We start from the raw sequence: 21,243 nt of genomic DNA, 5'->3' as shown, positions 1-21,243 counted from the left end.
AGAAACAATCCTCCACAATTCCTGATTTGAATTTTGACAGAGTTATGCCACTTTTTAACATACATTTTTTTTTTTGTTAAAGTCTTATATTATGTCCAATATCTATGTTACATTCAAAGCTATTGACTATATTATGCCCCTTTTACTGGCAAAGTTTTAATTCAGAGTTAATCACTGAGAAAACAAAGTCTCAATTTATAGATAGGTCTGAAATGGTGGTGAACATTGCATTAACATTTTCAGTCTACTTGAGGACTGAAAAAAAAAACGAAGCTCTAAATTGGTCCGATCACAACTCATGAATTATGTCAATTCCTTACCCCACCAACATTCGTATAAAAATACTGATCTTTAACGATTTTGACATGAAAAACAGAAAACAGAAATGCATCAACATGTATTTACCCTTACCAAAATAAGGTAGATCGATGTTATCAAATAAATGAGTGTGTGTTTTCATTCAATTTTCAATGAAATAAGTCCGACTTTATTAGCAAATTAATTTGGTAAACATTGGAAGAAAATGGCGTAACTGCATAAGGGGAAGTAACATTCATGTTCTAAAAATAGTAATGGGTTGGTTTTTCCAACAATTATTTATGTGATTTTATTAATTTGAATAATCAAAAATTCATTTCAGCTGGGAATTATTTCTATGACTGGGAGTTGTTTGCTTCAATATGGTAAAAAAAATGGAGCCTAATTAGCATTGAGAATGGGCAGATATTCGGCCCCGTGAGACAGATGGAAAAGGCCCTGCTTGTCAAATCCCTTATCAAAACAAACGATCATGTTATCAAAATTCACCTGTGAAAAACAACTCTTTCCTCCAGCTACCTGTGTGTCAAACATGTATAATACACAACAGTCAGTGACACTTTGCTTTACTGCGTAAACATGTTTTGCACTCCTCGGTAATTATCAATCCAGTCATAATACTGATTTTTTTTTTTTTTTTTTTTTGTGAAAAGCGGGAGAATTATGGTTCTGGTCGGGAGACGGGAGGCAAGGTGAAAAAATCGGGATTTTGACCCTCCCGCGCGGGAGATCACATGTATGTGCTGAATACACTCCCAAATAAAATCCCTGGCACATAATTTTATATGCTAAATAAAAATACTATACTGTTTTCATCACTCTAGGATAAATACTTTATTAGATACATGCAAACAAATTTTTTGGCCCTTTATCCCTTTATCCATATTTCTGGCGGTCAAGGGCCATTACTCTCATCTGTTTGAGTGAAATCCCTAACAAAACACCAGGTTCACAATTTTACATGCTAAATATCAATCCTATAATGTTTCATGACTCAAGGTCAAATACTTTTTGAGATACATATGACACAAACGATTAGGCTCTTTATGCATAGTTCGACTGTCAAGGACCATAACTCTGGTCTTAGTGAGTGAGATCCCAAAGAAAACACCAGGTAAGCAACTTCATGTGCTGAATAACTATCTTACAATGTTTGGTGACTCTAGAGACAGGCACAACATGAATTTCCGATGGATGGATGGAAAATGGCAAAGGTTGCGTGGGGGGATGTGAAGTGCATATAAATACTTAACATTTTGAATTTGTCAACACTGAAATTATCTTCTCTTTCAATACATTTTGTAACATATAGTTTAACAAACAAGAGATGTCAACAGGAAGTGACAAATGTCCCAAAGTCACACGAAACGCTTTCTCGTTACAGTTAAGCTTTGTGTAAAGTTTCATTGGAATCCAAGAACTGTTTAAAAGAAGAGATAAATCTAAGACTCGAAACACAGAGTGCAATGACAATATACCTCACTTCACCGGTACAAAATGTAGATAGAAAGAACAATACCTCTGTAGATGACAGACAGACATGTAACCAGTGATGGCAGAGCTTGCGGCAACAGCTCACACAAAACAGCATAATGGTCATACCTAAAATAGCATACAAAATACTTCATATTAAAATATCATACAGAAACACAGCTGATACAGTTGATACTCGGTATCTCAAACTCCAAAGGACAAAGCATTTTTCTTCACAAGAACCAAAACTCAACTGAAAACTGACACTTAATGCATTTGTTCATTGCTCTAAAAGTGTTTCTGCAGCTTTATGTAATATTATGTGTACTGGTAAAGATTGCACATACATTTTATATACATTTTTAGACCATATAACAATTCGGACAATTTATATTGATTTTAAAATCACAAAGCAAGTTTACACCTTTATTTGGGGAAAAGAATTTTACTTCACACTGAGATGAAAATACAAAGGCATTTGACTGACTGGAATTCAAATTCACTTCTATACAACCCAAGTTGCAGCATGTCTAATTTTAATTCAAACATAAGACTTGAAAAATTCTCCAGACTAACAAATTTTGACTGCCTATTATGTACTAATTAAAGTGACAGAAAGAGACAGAAAAGCACACAATGAAATTGCATTCTGTCAAACAATTTTTGATAACATAGAAATTCACAGTTTCAGTCACAATGTGGGGATGTAGATTAGATTTGGAGAAAAATACTAGAAGATGCTTTTGTAAAAAAGCGCATGTCTCCCCAAGTGCATAGTCATATAGACAAGATGTCAATAGGGGACAGGAGCGAAAGTCAAAGAGACACTGATGGTTGGCTGCAATAGGGATCATCTACTTGGCATGTCCAATCATACCACTAAGTTTCAACATTTTTGGCCTGGTGGTTCTCAAGTTATAAATTGGAAACAGTTTTCCATGTTCAGGCCCCTGTGACCTTGACCTTTGATTGAGTGACCCCAAAATCAGTAGTGGTCATCTACCCTGCATGTCCAATCATCCTAATAAGTTTCAACATTCTGGGTCAAGTGGTTCTCAAGTCATTGATTGGAAAAAGTTTTCTACATTCAGCCCTCTGTGGCCTTGACCTTCGATAGAGTGACCCCAAAGACATTATGGGTTATCTACTCTTTAAGTCCTATCACCCTATGAAGTTTGAAGGTTCTAGGTCAAATATTTCTCAAACTATTGACTGGAAAAGGATTTCCATGTTCTGTCCATTGTGACCTTGACCTTTAAGAAAGTGACCCAAAATCTATAGGGGTCATCTAAACTGCTGTCCAATCATCCTATGATGTTTCAACATTCTGGGTCAAGTGGTTCTCAAGTTATTGATCGGAAATGGTTTTCCATGTTCAAGCCCCTGTGACCTTGACCTTTAACAGAGAGACCCTAAAGGCAATAGGGGTCATCTACTCTGCATGTGCATCAGAAAAGTTAACATAATTCCCCTTAATACGATTAACGTTACATTTAATGTGCAAGCGATAAAACCAATAACTTTACATGACGGTGTACTGTTATTTATCCTCAATTATTTTGGTCCTTTAAATATAGAGTGACCGTCACAAATAGACAACAAACTAAACGTCGAATTATTTTAACTTATGTGAGTCTATAACTGGTTCTCTCCATGAACAAAGACAAGGCTTATCAACTGCCTGTATGTAAATAACTGAAGTGGTGTTTAAACGACTTCAAATAAATAGTAGATAAATTCACATACAAGTAGAAGCTAAACCCAACCAAAAAATAAAATAAAAAAACTAAATCTACAATCATGGAGTTAGATTTGCGATAGTTAAGCTACGGAAGACTCTTCAGAAGTTTGAATATCAAATAAATCAGTTTTTATGGATATGACAATTAGATCTACAAGTGTTGCGTAACTGGAAGGTTCAAAGATATTTTTCTATAAAACCTTATATTCCTTGCGTGGATGGAAATTTCATCGATGATAATTGTCATAACAAACAGAAAACGCTGCTTCATTTGAACGTACTTGAAATATTCAATATTCTACTTTTAAAACATTTCCATTATCACCTTATTGCACTTTACAATGTATGCAAATACGGCAATACTTCAAAGATAGAGTCAGAGCGCGCGCTTTATGTGACGTAAAGATAAAGAAAAAAAGTTTCACGACAAGGTGAATGAATAATTTATCGGATGAGGCGGGGATAACCTGTCAGGTTTGCTCCAAAAATAGCTTCAACTTCACAGTTTTTGTGATGTAAATGTGCAACTCTATCAATTTGAAAAATGTTGAAGGGGCAATTTTATCTGCAAACAGTAGTAAATGACTGGCAAGCAATCAATTTTTAGTCCGATCAATTCATAACAGGAAATAGCAAAATACTTCAGAAAATGGAAAAAGCACCAAATTTGGCACAGATTTTTATCAAAGCATCAGAATCATTTTTTTCATGGGACACAACTGATATCTGTCAAGATGGCCGCTATGGAAGCCATTTTTAAAAATGGCCGCCAAAACTCAATATCTACCGTACAAAATTCTAATGAAAGGTCATTATATTTACATTCGTCCACAAAATGCACTTAAATTCAAATGTATATGATGAAATAAACCTTAAATTTGAATCAAAAGCACAGAATAACAATTTAAATGCTGTCATTTTCTTTCTGTTTCCATGGTAACGGCTAAACTATAGCCTTTCAAACTCAGTTTAATATTATCATAGCGAAAACTTTGTCACATTTTTCATATTTTAAAATTTTTTGTTTGTTTTGCTATATGTTGTTTGTATTATATTACTTGTATTAATTCCCTCCACGACATCATATTAAAATTGTTGCTAATCCGTCACCAGTGTTTAGCCAGAGGAGGTTTATGTTTTTTACCCACGTATGCCTGTCAATTTGTCAGCCATGAGAAGTGAGATACTGCGATAACTTTTAAAGTACAACAGATTTTTCATGAAAGTGGTATATGGATAGGTGGCAATATAAAGAATGCCAACGTCATTTAAATTTATTGCTTTGGTATCAAAAATTGTTGCTATGGCAACAAATAGTCCAAGAATATGACAAAATTTGTCAACCTGCGATTTCTTCGAAACTAAGAATGCTTCTTGAAAAATTGTATAAAGACAGAAGGAAAAATTGAGAACACGCTTGTTATTTTATTTCATCCGTTTTTACATCTGTTCATTCGTCCATCATTCTCAAATGGTGAATTCTTCAATAACTTAAAAAATGAAGCCTTTTTATTTCATAACTTATTTTTTAGTTTTGTCTTAGCCCAGGAAAATTTAGTGTTAACTACAGACCAGTCAATAGAACAAACAATGGCCCAGTAATTCATATAAGATGTCATGTAATATTACATCATGTATGAAATTAAATACATGTTAACACCATTTCTAAAATGCTGACCAAGTGAGATGAATGTGTACATGAACCATGGTGTTGAAAGCATGTATTATTACCGGTATACATTTACTGAATATACTTGCTGGTCAATAGTCAAAACTATTGCCTGACGCCCAAAGGACAATACTAATAGATTTTACCATTAACAGGCAAGCCATTTAATTAATGTTTTATAACAAGACATCAAAAATTCATTTTCACAGTTTTAATTTCCACTATTTCACTTATTATCCAAACAAACATGTGCTGAATACAGACCACTGCTAAAGTACAAATGATGGACTAGTGATTTATACAAGGAGCCAAGTAATAAATAAGCCTGTGGCACATTTTAAGACACTTGCTTAATAAATACTGGGAAGTATTCCGAAATCAAAACACTCTAAAATGATGAAGTCTAAAATTTTAGACAGGAAAGATGACCTGCAAAAGATTTCAGTATTGGGATTACTATACATGTGACAGATAAATGTCTACATGACATATGGTGATGGTAGCATTATAATTATATGCAAGCTCCTGCGGTACCTTTAACCTTTAGCCTGCTGGTGGCAAATGATTTTGCCTTTGCGACCAGTGCAGACCAAGATCAGCCTGCAAGTCCGTGCAGGCTGATCATGGTCTACACTGTTCGCTATTCAGTCGGTAAATTTTCATTGAACACCCCTTTAGATAATAAATGATACTGCCCAAATTGAATGATGGCCCAGTCCAATTTAAAAATTTAGCAGGCTAAAGGTTAAAGCTGTTTGTTTACCAACTGTATGGATCACCCGATGTACTCAAGTCTGAAAGCCTGTCAAGATGACATGCAAACTATGTCTATATACAAGACAGAAAATACCTTTGCCAGCCTGTGACTGCAATGCCTCGAATGTTTTCAAACTTTGATTTCACTCTCTCTAGCACACTTAGCCATGTGAGATGATTGTCTATATGATACATAATATTCGTAGCATACATACAAGCTCCTGTGGCACCTTTAAAGGCACTGGCCACCCAAATGTTGGGAAACACTTTAGAAAAACGATCCCAGATATCTGAAACAAGAAAAGATGCATTATGCTTTCAGTATAAATTTAAAACTTGACGATCAGTATTTTTATAGACCCCTAGGACATAATTACAGTGCAACACGGGTATTCAACATCATGAATCGGTCTATGAGAAAACAGCAATTTTTACCAACAACACATCTTTTCAAACCTTGAGGTTATCAGTTCAAACTTGTATGGTCACATCCATACAACTAATAGGACACCAGTCAAGAATTTTCCTGTGTTAAGAGTATGTCTCAACATTTAAGTACAGATCAATCAATCTAAGGGACAGTACTCACCAGGGGGTAGCAGGAATGAAGGGAGGTAATGCCATATCATGATTTCCACCAGGTTTCCCAAACCTGACTCTGAAATATAAATTTAGTGAAAAGTGACTTTTTTTTAAATTAAGTACATTTCAAAAGAAAATTAGTAACTGCCCACATGTCAACGGAATCATCAATGAAAATTGAATTGTTTAACTTGTGAATTGTTAAATATCTTTATTGCTCCACATTAAGGTATTAGATCACTAATAGTAATGTTTTCAAAATGGCCTTTGCTTGGTACATTCTGAAAGGTAACCGTGTTTTGCACTATCTTGCAATTTTTAAACAACTTTTACCATGCCATTTTTCATAAATTTTGTATAACTTATGGTATCTCCTCAAGCTCAAGTAGAAACAAATTCTAAAGTGGTGGCCACTATCCAAAACGTTTGCAGAGAACTGATTTTACCATTAATTTTAATAAAAGAAACATCAAACTATTGGTAAACAATTATTAAACACAAAATAAGAAAGTAAATATCATTTTTTTCTATGGTGCCTCAAGTAAACGGATTTAATGAGACAGAATTCATACTTCAACATTGAAAAAATAAGGTTGAATGCTGTGTTTCTGTTTTGAATTTTGCTTACTGCATTAAAAAATAACCTTAGGGTAGAAGTAAAACCTACCTAAATTTCTTCCACAATATATAATCTAAGAGTGAAAGCAAAATAGAGAACTTTCACCGCATGTAACTCAATATTTTTAAAGATGTGTAACTCTACTCCTTCTGTTTAATTAGTAAATTCACTTTTAACACCAAGAAATCGCTTATAAGATTCATCTTTTCCCATTTTTGTACAAGAAATCAGTAATAAGTCTTGAAAGAAGTAAAAACTTATTAGAAAAAAAGGAAAATAAGAAGAAAAAAAATTGGTCCCAGTAGGGCTTGAACCTACGCACCCCTAAGAATTGCAGTAAAAGTAGGCTTATAGTAGGAATTGAATACTCTTCAAAAAGGAGATTCTCTATTAGTGATCTAATACCTTAAGCAATCTGGCATTTTTTTGTCAGACAAATGTTTGAGCACAAACCGTACAGACTTCTGTAATTCTCTGATAAAGAAACGAAACAAGATAATCACATACCATCCCACATTACGATGTTCAGGTGGCGTTATCTCTTGATATACAGCATAAAGCATTTACACAAACAAAGAGCAACAGCTAAATATCAAACATTTACCTGCTAGAATGGGAAGTTCTAGAAATCGAAGCATATCGTCCCACATTATTATAGTGAGGTGGGGGTATTTGTCCTTGATGTATAGACATACAGCACGTACATGAGAAAAGAACAGCTGCTGTACTGTCAAGTTCTCCATCACCATCTTCTTCTTACATCTGTCACATACTCCAAGATGATATACCTTAATGTCATACAGAATGTAACATTTTATCATTTTTTTATTTACATATTTCTTATAAACTCTTTCGGGTCCAACAGCGACGTGTCATGACAATTTTTCTGACTTAAGGTAATGTGCACATGCAACTTTTACACACATTTTCAGCTTCCAATTTTCATATAAAACTGCAAATTTAAATCACAAAGACAATGCAACTTCTACAACGCTATAATTATATTTTTTACTCTTAAAAATGGTGACACAGATGTCTACAATGCAATGTCAACTGAATTGTTATTTGATAAATTCTGGTGCGCAATTTCAGAAATGGAATATAAAAGATCACTTTTCATGCATATTTTTAGACAGAACAGGACTACATTGTATCCTATGAAGAGTACTCACCTCATCCCCTCCGATATGTAAATGTTGTATGGCAGGGTGAGCATCTACCACCTGGTCTATTATCATACTTATGGCAGTCAAAGAATCTGTAATATTTATGGTAGTAAATGAAGTACACTATGTAATGTACTTATGATATGGACAAAAAACTGTATCTAACATGCACTAGAAAATCTGCAAAGATTCATCTTGATATCAAATGTTTGCCTACAGTGTATATGTCTCCCCTAAATTGTACTCTGCATTCTGCAAAAATATCCATAACGTCATGTCAGTGCTTCAAAGTACCGTATTTTCCCAAAGTCTTGGGACACCCTTAATCTTGGGACATCCCTAAAATCTGGAAAAGTAATTATTTTTCTTGTCCCTAATTTTTTGGACATGTATTTTCTCAGCGTATTTTTCTTCCCTAAGTGTTGGGACTATGGTTGTGTACCAATTCAAGATGTAACTCAAATACCGTTATAATACATTGCATGGTGTTGCATCAATCAAAGTATCAAATAATTATAAGAACCAAAGAATTTTTATAACATTTTCTGGTCGTGTTTTTAGCTGATATTCCTTGACAGTAAAGGGTTTTTTACCATACCAGTTAAGTGGTGTATATTTTTTTGCTGCAGCCAGGAAGTCCGTTTTCCGTTGGTTATTCATTTTTATTTACCACTGACTGGAATTTACCCGCGAATCCTACAGATATCAAAACACCATGCCAGTAATTTTCCATTTCACAAGCATATGCAACCTATCGTAATGTCTAATTTACATTGCCTTTACTTTTGTTTATCGACACGTATACAAAAAACGCGCGTCATGCATTCATTTTTTAATATTATCGCTTCAAATTTGTAATACAGTTTGAATTCTTTAACGATTTTAAAAAGATATCGACAGAAATGTAGGCAAAATTCTATACAAACAGTCAAATTTTCATAAAACTTGCAAAATTTTGAACAGGGCTATCCTAAATATTTATTACTTTCTAAAAGTAAATAAATGATACATACTATGGGCATAAAATTCAGACTTTTGACCAGAAAGTACAAAAAACAGAATAGAAAAATCTTAAATAATGAAAACACGGCAGCAATTTAAAATATGGAGTAAAACGATTTTTGGCAAACAGATTTCTGTTAGTGCGGCAGAATAGGTTACGCGATTTCCTGTCAGTCAAACAGGTACTACAATACTTAATGTATTAATAGCATAATGGTATCTTTGTAATAAATGATCTCCTGACCAAAATACATTCAACATAACATTGTACAAGGTGGTAATAAATGAGAAACGAGTTCTTTAAAAGAAGTTTTGATTTCAATTTTGGAAAAAAGGGAGCTAAATCTTTCGAACTCAGTTGTATGTGTGTCAAAGAAAAAAGAACATTCTTCTATCAATGTTCAAAGGAAAGCGAAAAAGAATATTCTTTTGCATTTAATACAGACCTGGATTAGATGGGCACAGTGCACTTGGGTATCCTTCCAACTCACATAAACTTCTAAATTTTTCATGCTTCAACACAAACTGAAAATTAAAACAAGGAGCTGCGTTCAATAAATGCTTGATGCCCCCGGTGGCATCCTTGTCGATACAAAGCAACCTAAGTCCAAAACAAGGTCAAGGTCAAACTGAGGTCAGGTGATGTCTGAAGATGAGGAATGGTCACAGGTTACATCTGTATTAGTATCAATTCATTCTTGTAAGCGGTATTGATGCTAGACAAAATGGTCCCATTTGGTTAACCAAGAGATGGCCCATATAAAGCAACGTAAGTCCAAAATGAGGTCAAGGTCAAACTGAGGTCAGGTGATAACTGAAGATGAGGAATGGATACAGGTTACATCTGTATTAGTATCAAGTCATTCTAGTAACGGGTATTGATGCTAGACGAAATGGTCCCATTTGGTTAACCTCGTACGGACGGACGTACGAACGGACGGACAGGACAATCACTATATGCCTCCCGCATCAGTAGATGCCAGGGGCATAAAAAATTCTACTGGAATACAACAAAACAAAGTGTATCTCGAAAATCTACAGTCAAAACTAAATGATTTTAGAAAAGTTATGATTTCATAACCATAGTAATGTGTAAGTATGTGTGTAGGATATCATATTTCAATAAACATTTGACGTTTAAACATTCTGAATATTACAATTTTCTAGAAATTTAGCCAAACATGTTCAACTCTACTTGTAAATCCTAAGGTATACTTGTAGCATGCACCTGGTCTAAATTTCTTGGACAAAATTGAGCAGACATTTATTAATGTGAATATTTTGTAGAGATTGACTACACTTATGCCTACACAAGAGTATAAATTCAAAAGCTCTACAGTAAGAAGTATTTAAAGGTATATCAACAATTACTAAATATAGTTTATGTAAACATAAACAAGCAGTGCTACGCATTAGGTTTAAAATAGTATACACTTTAAGTGTATATATATGTATGGTTAAACACAGTATAAATGTGTAACACATATAAAATAAATATTGTTAACAAATGGCTGTTACTGCATGACATTTCATTATGAATGTAGCTCTACATAATATAACTAGTTTATATATTTAGTACAGATGAATACATTTTATGAAGATTTTCTACATCTGAAGTAAATATCTTGAGATAAAATATTTAAACAAAATGGGTATGGGACATCTTTAATCAATATGAAATAAGCACAGATTAAATATTAATATATCTTCTTCTTTGTACGCAAAAATTAATATATCATTACTTAATACTAGTGTGTGTTTTAACTTGTGACTTGAACTGGCACACATCCAAGACTTCTAGAGGAACAGCTTTTTCTATACACTACTGCTGTTTCAAGATTGTAGATAAAGTAAGATACCATTCCTAGAAATGGCAAAATATGTTTATTTTAACCCATATCATGCTAAACATGATTGATCTTGCCTAAGCAACCAGTGTAGATCATGATCAGCCTGCACATCCATGCAGTCTGATCATGATCTGCACTGTTCATCATTCAGTCAGTATCTTTTTGGTAAGCACCCCTTAAACAGTTAGTGGTATTATCCAAACTGAAAGATGGACAAGTTCATTATAGAAATTTAACAGGATAAGGGTTAAAGTGAACCTCAAAATGTCCAAAAGTCTGTATTAGAGGTATAACAGTGAGGCAGTTGTCCTTGGCCAGCTGAAGAAATTCCCCTATGTTGTCTTTACTGCAAATACATGAAAACGATATCTTACTGTATATATAATAACTTCATTTCCATTAATCCTAGAGAAACAAGAGGACCATGATGGTCCTGAATCGCTCACCTCTTCCCACATGACCCAGTTTTGAGTATGACGTTGTTTTTTCTATTATATGACATAGTGACCTAGTTTTTGAGCTCATGTGACCCAGTTTTGAACTTGACCTAGATATTATCAAGATAAAAAGTCTGACCAATTTTCATGAAGATCCATTGAAAAATATGGTCTCTAGAGAGGTCACAAGGTTTTTCTATTATTTGACCTATTGACCTAGTTTTCGAAGGTACGTGACCCTGTTTTAAACTTTAACTAGATATCATCAAGGTGAACATTCTCACTAATTTTCAAAGATCTCATGAAAAATATGGCCTCTAGAGAGGTCACAAGGTTTTTCTATTTTCATACCTACTGGCCTAGTTTTTGACTGCACGTGACCCAGTTTCAAAACTGACCTAGATATCATCAAGGTGAACATTCAGATCAATTTTCATGAAGATCCATTGAAAATATGGCCTCTAGAGAGGTCAAAAGATTTTAATAATTTTAGATCTACTGACCTAGTTTTTGACCGCAGTTGACCCAGTTTCAAACCTGACCTAGATATCATCAAGATGAACATTCAGACCAACTTTCATACAGATCCCATGAAAAGTATGGCCTCTAAAGAGGTCACAAGTTTTTTTTATTATTTGACCTACTGACCTAGTTTTTTAAGGCACGTGACCCAGTTTCAAACTTGACCTAGTTATCATCAAGTTGAACATTCTGATCAATTTTCATGAAGATCCATTCAAGGGTATGGCCTCTAGAGAGGTCACAAGGTTTTTCTATTTCAAGACCTACTGACCTAGTTTTTGATCGCAGTTGACCAAGTTTCAAACTTGACCTATATATCATCAAGATAAACATTCAGACCAACTTTCATACAGATATCATGAAAAATATGGCCTCTAGAGAGGTCACAACGTTTTTTCATTATTTGACCTACTGACCTACTTTTTGAGGGCACATGACCCACTTTTGAACTTGACCTAGAAATCATCAAGATGAACATTCTGACCAATTTTTATGGAGATCCATTCACAAGTATGGCCTCTAGAGAGGTCACAAGGTTTTTCTATTTTTAGACCTACTGACCTAGTTTTTGACCACACATGGCCCTGTTTCGAACTTGACCTAGATATCATCAAGATGAACATTCAGACCAACTTTCATACAGATCCCATGAAAAATATGGCCTTTAGAGAGGTCACAAGGTTTTTCTATTATTTGACCTACTGACCTAGTTTTTGATGGCACGTGACCCACTTTCGAACCTGACTAGATATCATCAAGAAGAATATTCAAACCAACTTTCATACAGATCCCATGAAAAATATGGCCTCTAAAGAGGTCACAAGTATTTTTTATAATTCGACCTACTGACCTAGTTTTTGACGGCACGTGACCCACTTTCAAATCTGACCTAGATATCATCAAGGTGAACATTCTGACCAATTTTCATGAAGATCTCATGAAATATATTGCCTCTAGAGAGGTCACAAGGTTTTTCTATTACTTGACCTACTGACCTAGTTTTTGATGGCATGTGACCCACTTTCGAACCTGACCTAGATATTATCAAGGTGAACATTCTGACCAATTTTCATGAAGATTTCATGAAATATATGGCCTCTAGAGAGGTCACAAGGTTTTTCTATTTTTAGACCTACTGACCTAGTTTTTGACCACACTTAACCCAGTTTCGAACCTGACCTAGATATCATCAAGATGGACATTCAGACCAACTTTCATACAGATCCCATGAAAAATATGGCCTTTAGAGAGGTCACAAGGTTTTTCTATTATTTGACCTACTGACCTAGTTTTTGATGGCACGTGACCCAGTTTCAAACCTGACCTAGATATCATCAAGGAGAACATTCTGACCAATTTTCATGAAGATCTTGTGAAATATATGGCCTCTAGAGAGGTCACAAGGTTTTTCTATTTTTAGACCTACTGACCTAGTTTTTGAAGGTACGTGACCCAGTTTCAAACTTGACCTAGATATCATCAAGATGAACATTTTGACCAACTTTCATAAAGATCCCACAAAAAATGTGACCTCTAGAGTGGTCACAAGCAAAAGTTTACGGACGGACAGACGGACGCATGAACGGACGGACGACGGACGCCGCGTGGTCACAAAAGCTCACAGGTGAGCTAAAAATATTATATTGTTTACCACTGTATCTTGGTCAAAAGGAACAACAGCTGAATTACACTTAAAATCAATTTATGGCTTGAAATGTGCACATTTTTACTTGCTTGCTTTCATCTGAAGCTCAATACTGAAGTTGGATTTTCCACAAAAACTTTAAACTTCAATTTAAGTACTTGATTTATACAGCATATGGCTAATGTATCAATATGCAATGTACCTTGGCTAAATCCAAAAGTTGTCTAGAATATGAAAACATATTTAACCCTGGACAGTATTTGATAACTTACCTGTAAGCATATCTCTGGGCTAATTCTTCCAATGGACCAGAATATGGGAACATGTCTTCATATTCAACCAACAACCCTGTGGCTCCAAACTTCTTAAGAAAAGGAAACAACTGAAATAGTTTAAAAATAATATCAGCTATTTCTTGACAAGAGTACAGCCACAGCATAGGGTCTTTTCTGTAATCAGGATGCTAAATACAAACATATCTGACTGCATCAAATAATTTCAATCAAATTCCAAACCAAAGATATACATATTAAGTGGATTTAATCTGATTTGGAATGGAATCTCACTACAGTCTTCAATGTCTCTTAGAATAAGCAATTTTCAGTATTGTGTGTGTTACTAAAGATGAAAACAAGAGGGTCATGATGACCCTGAATCGCACACCTGAGTAATATGAGCCACATGTTTAAAATGGCACACTGATGCTAAAATATTAGAAAGAAGGTCTTTTAAGACTGGTGTACAAAACTGTACATGTCATCCAAATTTCATGACTGTATCTTAAAAAACAAGAAAGTAGGTCAGTAGGTCAAGGTCACAGTCAAGTGACCCCTAATTGCTTGGGGTCATCAGGTAATTATAATTAAACAGTCTTGGAAATATGATCTGATATTTTTTGAAGTATTTATTCCTATATAACTCATATAACAAGTGACCCCCAGGACGGGGCCTCTTTTCACCCCAGGGGCGTAATTTGAACAATCTTGTGAGAGATCTACTAGGTAATGCTACATACCAAAATATCAAAGATCTAGGCCTTGAACTTTCAGACAAGAAGATTATTTAAAAGTTTTTTTCCTATAAAAGTCTATGTAAAACTTGGGACCCCCAGGGCAGGGCCTCTGTTCACCCCAGGGGCATATTTTGAATAATTTTGGAAGAGGACCACAAGGCAATGCAACATACCAAATATCAATAGCCTAGGTTTTGTGGTTTCAGGCAAGAAGATTTTTAAAGTTTTTTCCTATATAAACCTATGTAAAACTTGTGACCCCCAGGGCGAGGCCTCTTTTCACCCTAAGGGCACAATTTGAACAATCTTAATATAGGACCATTAGATGATGTCACATGCCAATTATCAAGGCTTTACGCCTTGCGGTTTTGGATAAGAAGAGTTTTAAATATTTTCCTTTCAGTTGCCATGGCAACCAGAGTTCTGCATGGAATTAAATTCTTTGAGTAATTTTGAAAGGGGGCCAACCAAGGATCATTCCTGTGAAGTTTAGTGTAATTCTGCCCAGTGGTTTTCAAAAAGAAGATTTTTTTAGAAAATGTTGACGACACACGACCGGCTACGGACGACTGACAACGGGCATTGAGCGGTCACAAAAGCTCACCATGAGCCTTCGGCTCAGGTGAGCTAAAAATACTCACCACTTGCAGGTATTCAATCCTAGGTGCAGCACCTTTTAAATCTAAATGCACCAACCTAAAGTATTCAGAAAATATATTTGATTCCGTAATTAATAAAAAGGAAAATATCTAGTCTCTTCAATTTACCTTATAAGTGTTGGTATACTCAAATTTGTATTATTTTTTATTTTACTAATATTTCACCAGAATGTATTCCATGGGATGGACAGGAAAAAATGGGCCTCTGTACTGAAGTGGGTAAGGTCACTGACTTCAAATCACTTGCCTCTTACTACTGTGGGTTTCAAGTCTCACTTAGGGTCTAGAAACCTTTAGCAGTGTGGTTAGAGCGTCCGCCAAGGGATCACAAGGTCTGGAGTTTGATCCCCAGTAGGGGCCTTGGTATTTTCTCTCCCAGAGTTTACTTTAAAGTGGTATGTATATGTACTTGCAACCTTTATGTAATTTAATCCATCACTTCATGTTCAATCATTTCCTTTAGCAATTACTTAAAATGTACAAAGATTAAGTATTTTGAAAGATAAACATTTCCTTACTTATGAGCATTCATGCTTGATAAAGACATCTCCCTGCGGGTCTGAAATATAAATAACTTAAACATAACTTTCAGAATTTCACCATTAATTTCATATGTATACAAGAATTACCTGCCAACATACAGAAATTTCTACTGATAAAAATCCTAATAATAAACTATGTTCTGTCAATTTGGTTAAAAATTTTATTTTTTAAAACTGGCCTTTGGTCAAGTATGAATTTTTGAAAGTATCCTCACACTGGCCATAGCTTTCACACAAACACTGCTGCTTAATAGCTTATTGATATTTAAGTTTAGTGTAGGATGACCAGACTGAGGATGAATTTTCTACCCGAGGCATGACAAGAGTTTTATATGCTATTTCTCTAACCTTCTTGTTTTTAGCTTGGATCGATGTTACGTTTTATGAAGCCAATTAAGTGTTCTGTTTGCAGCTGTGCAGATTTTTTTAATATGAGTGCTAATGGAGAGATCTTTTGTTAGGTCTACACAAAGGTATTTTGCATTTGTTGCGGCTTCATAGTCCAAATATTAGGATGTTTCAGGACAGAGTCATAACTTTTGACTGTCGCTGAGGACAACTATAAAATATCAGATCATGAAATGAGTCATCCCGATAAGCCGAATGACTAAGGCTAATGGTTTCAAAGGTCTGGCCACGCAATATACAGTGCTTTAGGGTATAGCGGATAGCTAACAAATTTTTCCTGCATTCCAGTTCAAAGAAATCAAATTTAGTAGTTTTTTCCTGTATATCAGACAGAAAACAGCTATTCATTTCAAAACATTTAGCTTTTAATAGAAATTCATGTGATTTTTCTAACCATGCCATTGTTTACATAAGCACTGATTTAGGGTGTACAGGACAGCTTTGGTCATTTTTTCCATTATTAGTTTAAAATTCACATCTATACAAATTTCCCAAGATTTTTTTACTATAAATCAGAATAATAATGTATTCTCTTTCCAAAAACATTCAGCTTTTTAAATTTCTATCAAATACTTTTCATTTACTGATGTTTTTTACATACACACTGATTTAGTCAGTAAAGGATAGCCTCGATTTTCATTTGATGACATATGAAAAACAAGAGGACCATGATGGTCCTGAATCGCTCACCTGTTCCCACATGACCCAGTTTTGAGTATGACGTCGTTTTTTTCTATTATTTGATATAGTGACCTAGTTTTTGAGCTCATGTGACCCAGTTTTGAATTTGATCTAGATATCATCAAGATAAAAATTCTGACCAATTTTCATGAAGATCCATTGAAAAATATGGCCTCTAGAGGTCACAAGATTTTTCTATTATTTGACCTATTGACCTAGTTTTCAAAGGTACGTGACCCTGTTTTGAACTTGACCTAGATATCATCAAGGTGAACATTCAGACCAATTTTCATGAAGATCTATTGAAAAATATGGCCTCTAGAGAGGTCAAAAGATTTTTCTAATTTTAGACCTACTGACCTAGTTTTTGACCGCAGCTGACCAAGTTTCAAACTTGACCTATATATCATCAAGATGAACAGTCAGACCAACTTTCATACATATCCCATGAAAAATATGGCCTCTAGAGAGGTCACAAGGTTTTTTCATTATTTGACCTACTGACCTTCTTTTTGAAGGCACGTGACCCAGTTTCGAATTTGACCTAGATATCATCAGGATGAACATTCTGACCAATTTTTATGAAGATCCATTCAAAAGTATGGCCTCTAGAGAGGTCACAAGGTTTTTCTATTTTTAGACCTACTGACCTAGTTTTTGACCGCACGTGACCCAGTTTCAAACTTGACCTAGATATCATCAAGGTGAACATTCAGACCAACTTTCATACAGATCCCATGAAAAAATTGGCCTTTAGAGAGGTCACAAGGTTTTTCTATTATTTGACCTACTGACCTAGTTTTTGACGGCACGTGACCTAGATTCGAACTTGACCTAGATATCATCAAGGTGAACATTCTGACCAATTTTCATGAAGATCTTGTAAAATATATAGCCTCTAGAGAGGTCACAAGGTTTTTCTATTTTTAGACCTACTGACCTAGTTTTTGACCGCACGTAACCCAGTTTCGAACCTGACCTAGATATCATCAAGGTGAACATTCTGACCAATTTTCATAAAAACCCCATGAAAAATTTGACCTCTAGAGTGGTCACAAGGTTTTTCTATTATTTGACCTACTGACCTAGTTATTAACAGCGCGTAACCCAGTTTCGAACTTGACCTAGATATCATCAAGGTGAACATTCTGACTAATTTTCATGAAGATCTTGAGAAATATATGGCCTCTAGAGAGGTCACATGGTTTTTCTATTTTTAGACCTACTGACCTAGTTTTTGACCGCACGTGACCCAGTTTCGAACTTGACCTAGATATCATCAAGGTAAACATCCTGACCAATTTTCATAAAGATCCGATGAAAAATGTGACCTCTAGAGTGTTCACAAGCAAAAGTTTACGCACGGACGCATGGACGGACGGACGACGGACGACGGACGCCGCGCGATCACAAAAGCTCACCTTGTCACTTTGTGAGAGGTGAGCTAATAACAAAACCAGCGAACATTTAAAATGTATGTCAGAATGTCTGTCTGCATGCCAGTAAAAGAATGATATGAAAATTTATACAATAATTTAAGTCTAAATACAACAAGAGGGCCAAGATGGCCCTAGGTCGCTCACCTGAGAAACACACCATAACAGTGTAAACATGTTTGACCTAGTGATTTCATGGAAAAAAATATTCTGACCAATTATTATTAAAATTGGAGCAAAAATCTTGAGTATAAATAAGTATTTTCTTTGATTCGACCTGTGACCTAATTTTTGACCCCAGAGTACGAGACCCATATTCGAACTTGACCTAGATTTCATCAAGACTATCATTCTGACCAAATTTTATGAAGATCAATTGAAAAATACAGCCTCTATCGCATACACAAGATTTTTCTTTGATTTGACCTAGTGACCTACTTTTTGACCCAAGATGACCCATTTTCAAACTCGGCCTAGATTTCATTAAGGTTATCATTTTGACTTAATTTCAGGAAGATCAATTGAAAAATACAGCCTCTATCGCATATACAAGCTTTCCCTTTGATTTGACCTGGTGACCTAGTTTTTGACCCCGGATGATCCATATTCGAACTTGACCTAGATTTCATCAAGGCAATCATTCTGACCAAAGTTCATGAAGACTAATTGAAAAATACAGCCTCTATTGCATACACAAGTTTTTCTTTGATTTGACCTAGTGACCTAGTTTTTGACCCCAGATGACCAATTTTCGTACTCGACCTAGATGTCATCAAGGTTATCATTCTGACCAAAATTCATGAAGATTAATGGAAAATACAGCCTCTATCGCATACACAAGGTTTTTCTTTGATTTGACCTAGTGACCTAGTTTTTGACCCCAGATAATCCTTTTTCGAACTCAGCCTAGATTTCATCAAGGTAATCATTCTGACCAAAATTCATGAAGATTAATTGAAAAATACAGCCTCTATCGCATACACAAGGTTTTTCTTTGATTTGACCTAGTGACCTAGTTTTTGACCCCAGATGACCCATTTTCGAACTTGGCCTAGATTTCATCAAGGTTATCATTCTGACCAAAATTCATGAAGATTAATTGAAAAATACAGCCTCTGTCGCATACACAAGGTTTTTCTTTGATTTGACCTAGTGACCTAGTTTTTGATCCCAGATGACCCACTTTCGAACTCTGCCTAGATTTCATCAAGGTAATCATTCTGACCAAATTTCATGAAGATCAGTTGAAAATGCTCAGGTGAGCTAAAAATTATCAACCTTTCCTGTATACCCTAAAATCCGCTATACCCTAAAGCACTGTATAATCATGTTGTATTGTATGTTTGTTTAGTGAGATGTTAAGAACCTGGCATTTACCTGGGTTGAAGTGCATTTCCCATTACCTTTTCCATTTCTGTAGGGTACATACGTCAAGATAATGTAGTCCAAATAATAGGACGTTTCAGGACAGCATGACAACTTTTGACTGTCACTGTCCCGTCACATCCAAATTATTCTGCATATTTCTGTTAGAAAATCCCCAATAGAAATCTGTTGGGAACAATTTCTGGTACATGTACAAAATATTTGTAATGATTACATCATGATTATGAATTTATGTAGACATTAAAGCATAAACTTACCTTGCTGACATATTATGAATGTATATTTTGTGTTTTGTTTCTGCAGTTTAGTGTTATTGGCAGTCTGATGTGTACTGAAACCGGTGTCAGGGTAGATGTCTCCTCACACCTGTCGACTTCATATTTTCAAAGATTTAAGTTTCTTATCTCAAATTATGATCGAGTTATATTCAACTCATTTGAAGTTTCTGCATGAATATTAAATGTTTAATTTATGAGAGCAAGTAAGTCTGACAAGTATATAATTATGACTTTTTTGTTATAGATAAGAGTTTACGAAGTGAATTCTTCATGAAAAAGAAACCCATAGGGATTGACCAACCGAGGTTTCTTTTTCTCGAAGACTTCATGGACTCTATCTGACATAGTGTGAAATCTATGTTTGACCAATCAGAATTGCAGAGTCAGTCGTGTCGATGCTCTCCAGGGTGTAGAGCTGTTCTTCGAAAATTATTGCTACAGTCACATCAGGGGCGTAGGAACGATTTTGGCATTGGGGCTGCGGAGGGGTGGGTTTTGGGAGGAGCACACCCTCCCATCAACGGTGTCCAGGGTTGCCCCGGGAAAATTTTGCTTATAGCTAGAGTAAATGGTGCAATCTGGCCACTTCTTGGACTGCTCAGTAGCTGTTTTTTAATATGAATGGATTCCGTAATGTTTAAAACATTTAACACATTACTCATAAGCATAATGCACAGAAGACCTATATTTTACAATAAATATTCACCTCATAATAGTGAATCTATGGAAATATGCTGAACCACTGAGGGTTGAATAAACGGAGTTAACGGTTCTTTTTTACCGAATGATCGCTTTGGAAACGTGAAATTGGCAGAAGCTGTAATACTTGTTTAATGTCAATAATGTTACTAGATCTGAAAAATCTATGAGGATTTTTCTACATTTGATGCATTGAATTTAATCATTATGATTGGTTTCTTTGATATTTCAATCAATATGTTTAAGTGTCAAAAGTATTTAATTGAAAAGACATCTAAAGATGCCGATTTGCGTCTGTGTTTTACTTTGTCGACAACAATTGCAAGTGTCTATAATCTTTTTGGTGGTAAGCAATTAAATAT

At 35.0% G+C, this 21,243-nt stretch overlaps 1 protein-coding gene across 2 annotated transcripts in view; it reads right to left on the bottom strand.

Moving 5' to 3' along the window:
• The window catches only part of LOC123563173 (hexosaminidase D-like), a 37,977-nt gene that overhangs the window by 15,773 nt on the left and 961 nt on the right, over nucleotides 1-21,243 (bottom strand). Inside the window, exons 1-11 of one of the 2 annotated variants that reach the window (XM_053529778.1) lie at nucleotides 20,162-20,933; nucleotides 15,970-16,010; nucleotides 15,434-15,488; nucleotides 14,053-14,162; nucleotides 11,435-11,522; nucleotides 9,773-9,851; nucleotides 8,331-8,416; nucleotides 7,763-7,946; nucleotides 6,547-6,615; nucleotides 6,052-6,247; nucleotides 1,838-1,920 (exon numbers count right to left, since the gene is read on the bottom strand). In XM_053529778.1, coding sequence (XP_053385753.1) covers nucleotides 1,838-1,920; nucleotides 6,052-6,247; nucleotides 6,547-6,615; nucleotides 7,763-7,946; nucleotides 8,331-8,416; nucleotides 9,773-9,851; nucleotides 11,435-11,522; nucleotides 14,053-14,162; nucleotides 15,434-15,488; nucleotides 15,970-15,998 — 979 coding nt within the window. In that variant the 5' untranslated portion in view covers nucleotides 15,999-16,010; nucleotides 20,162-20,933. Of the gene's footprint in view, nucleotides 1-1,837; nucleotides 1,921-6,051; nucleotides 6,248-6,546; nucleotides 6,616-7,762; nucleotides 7,947-8,330; nucleotides 8,417-9,772; nucleotides 9,852-11,434; nucleotides 11,523-14,052; nucleotides 14,163-15,433; nucleotides 15,489-15,969; nucleotides 16,011-20,161; nucleotides 20,934-21,243 lie in introns of those variants that run through there. The other variant, XM_045355811.2, reaches the window with a different exon arrangement.

Source organism: Mercenaria mercenaria, chromosome 2 (genome assembly GCF_021730395.1).
Source record: "Mercenaria mercenaria strain notata chromosome 2, MADL_Memer_1, whole genome shotgun sequence".
In the NCBI taxonomy this organism is placed as follows: domain Eukaryota; kingdom Metazoa; phylum Mollusca; class Bivalvia; order Venerida; family Veneridae; genus Mercenaria; species Mercenaria mercenaria.
This window is presented reverse-complemented; position numbering and strand designations above follow the sequence as displayed.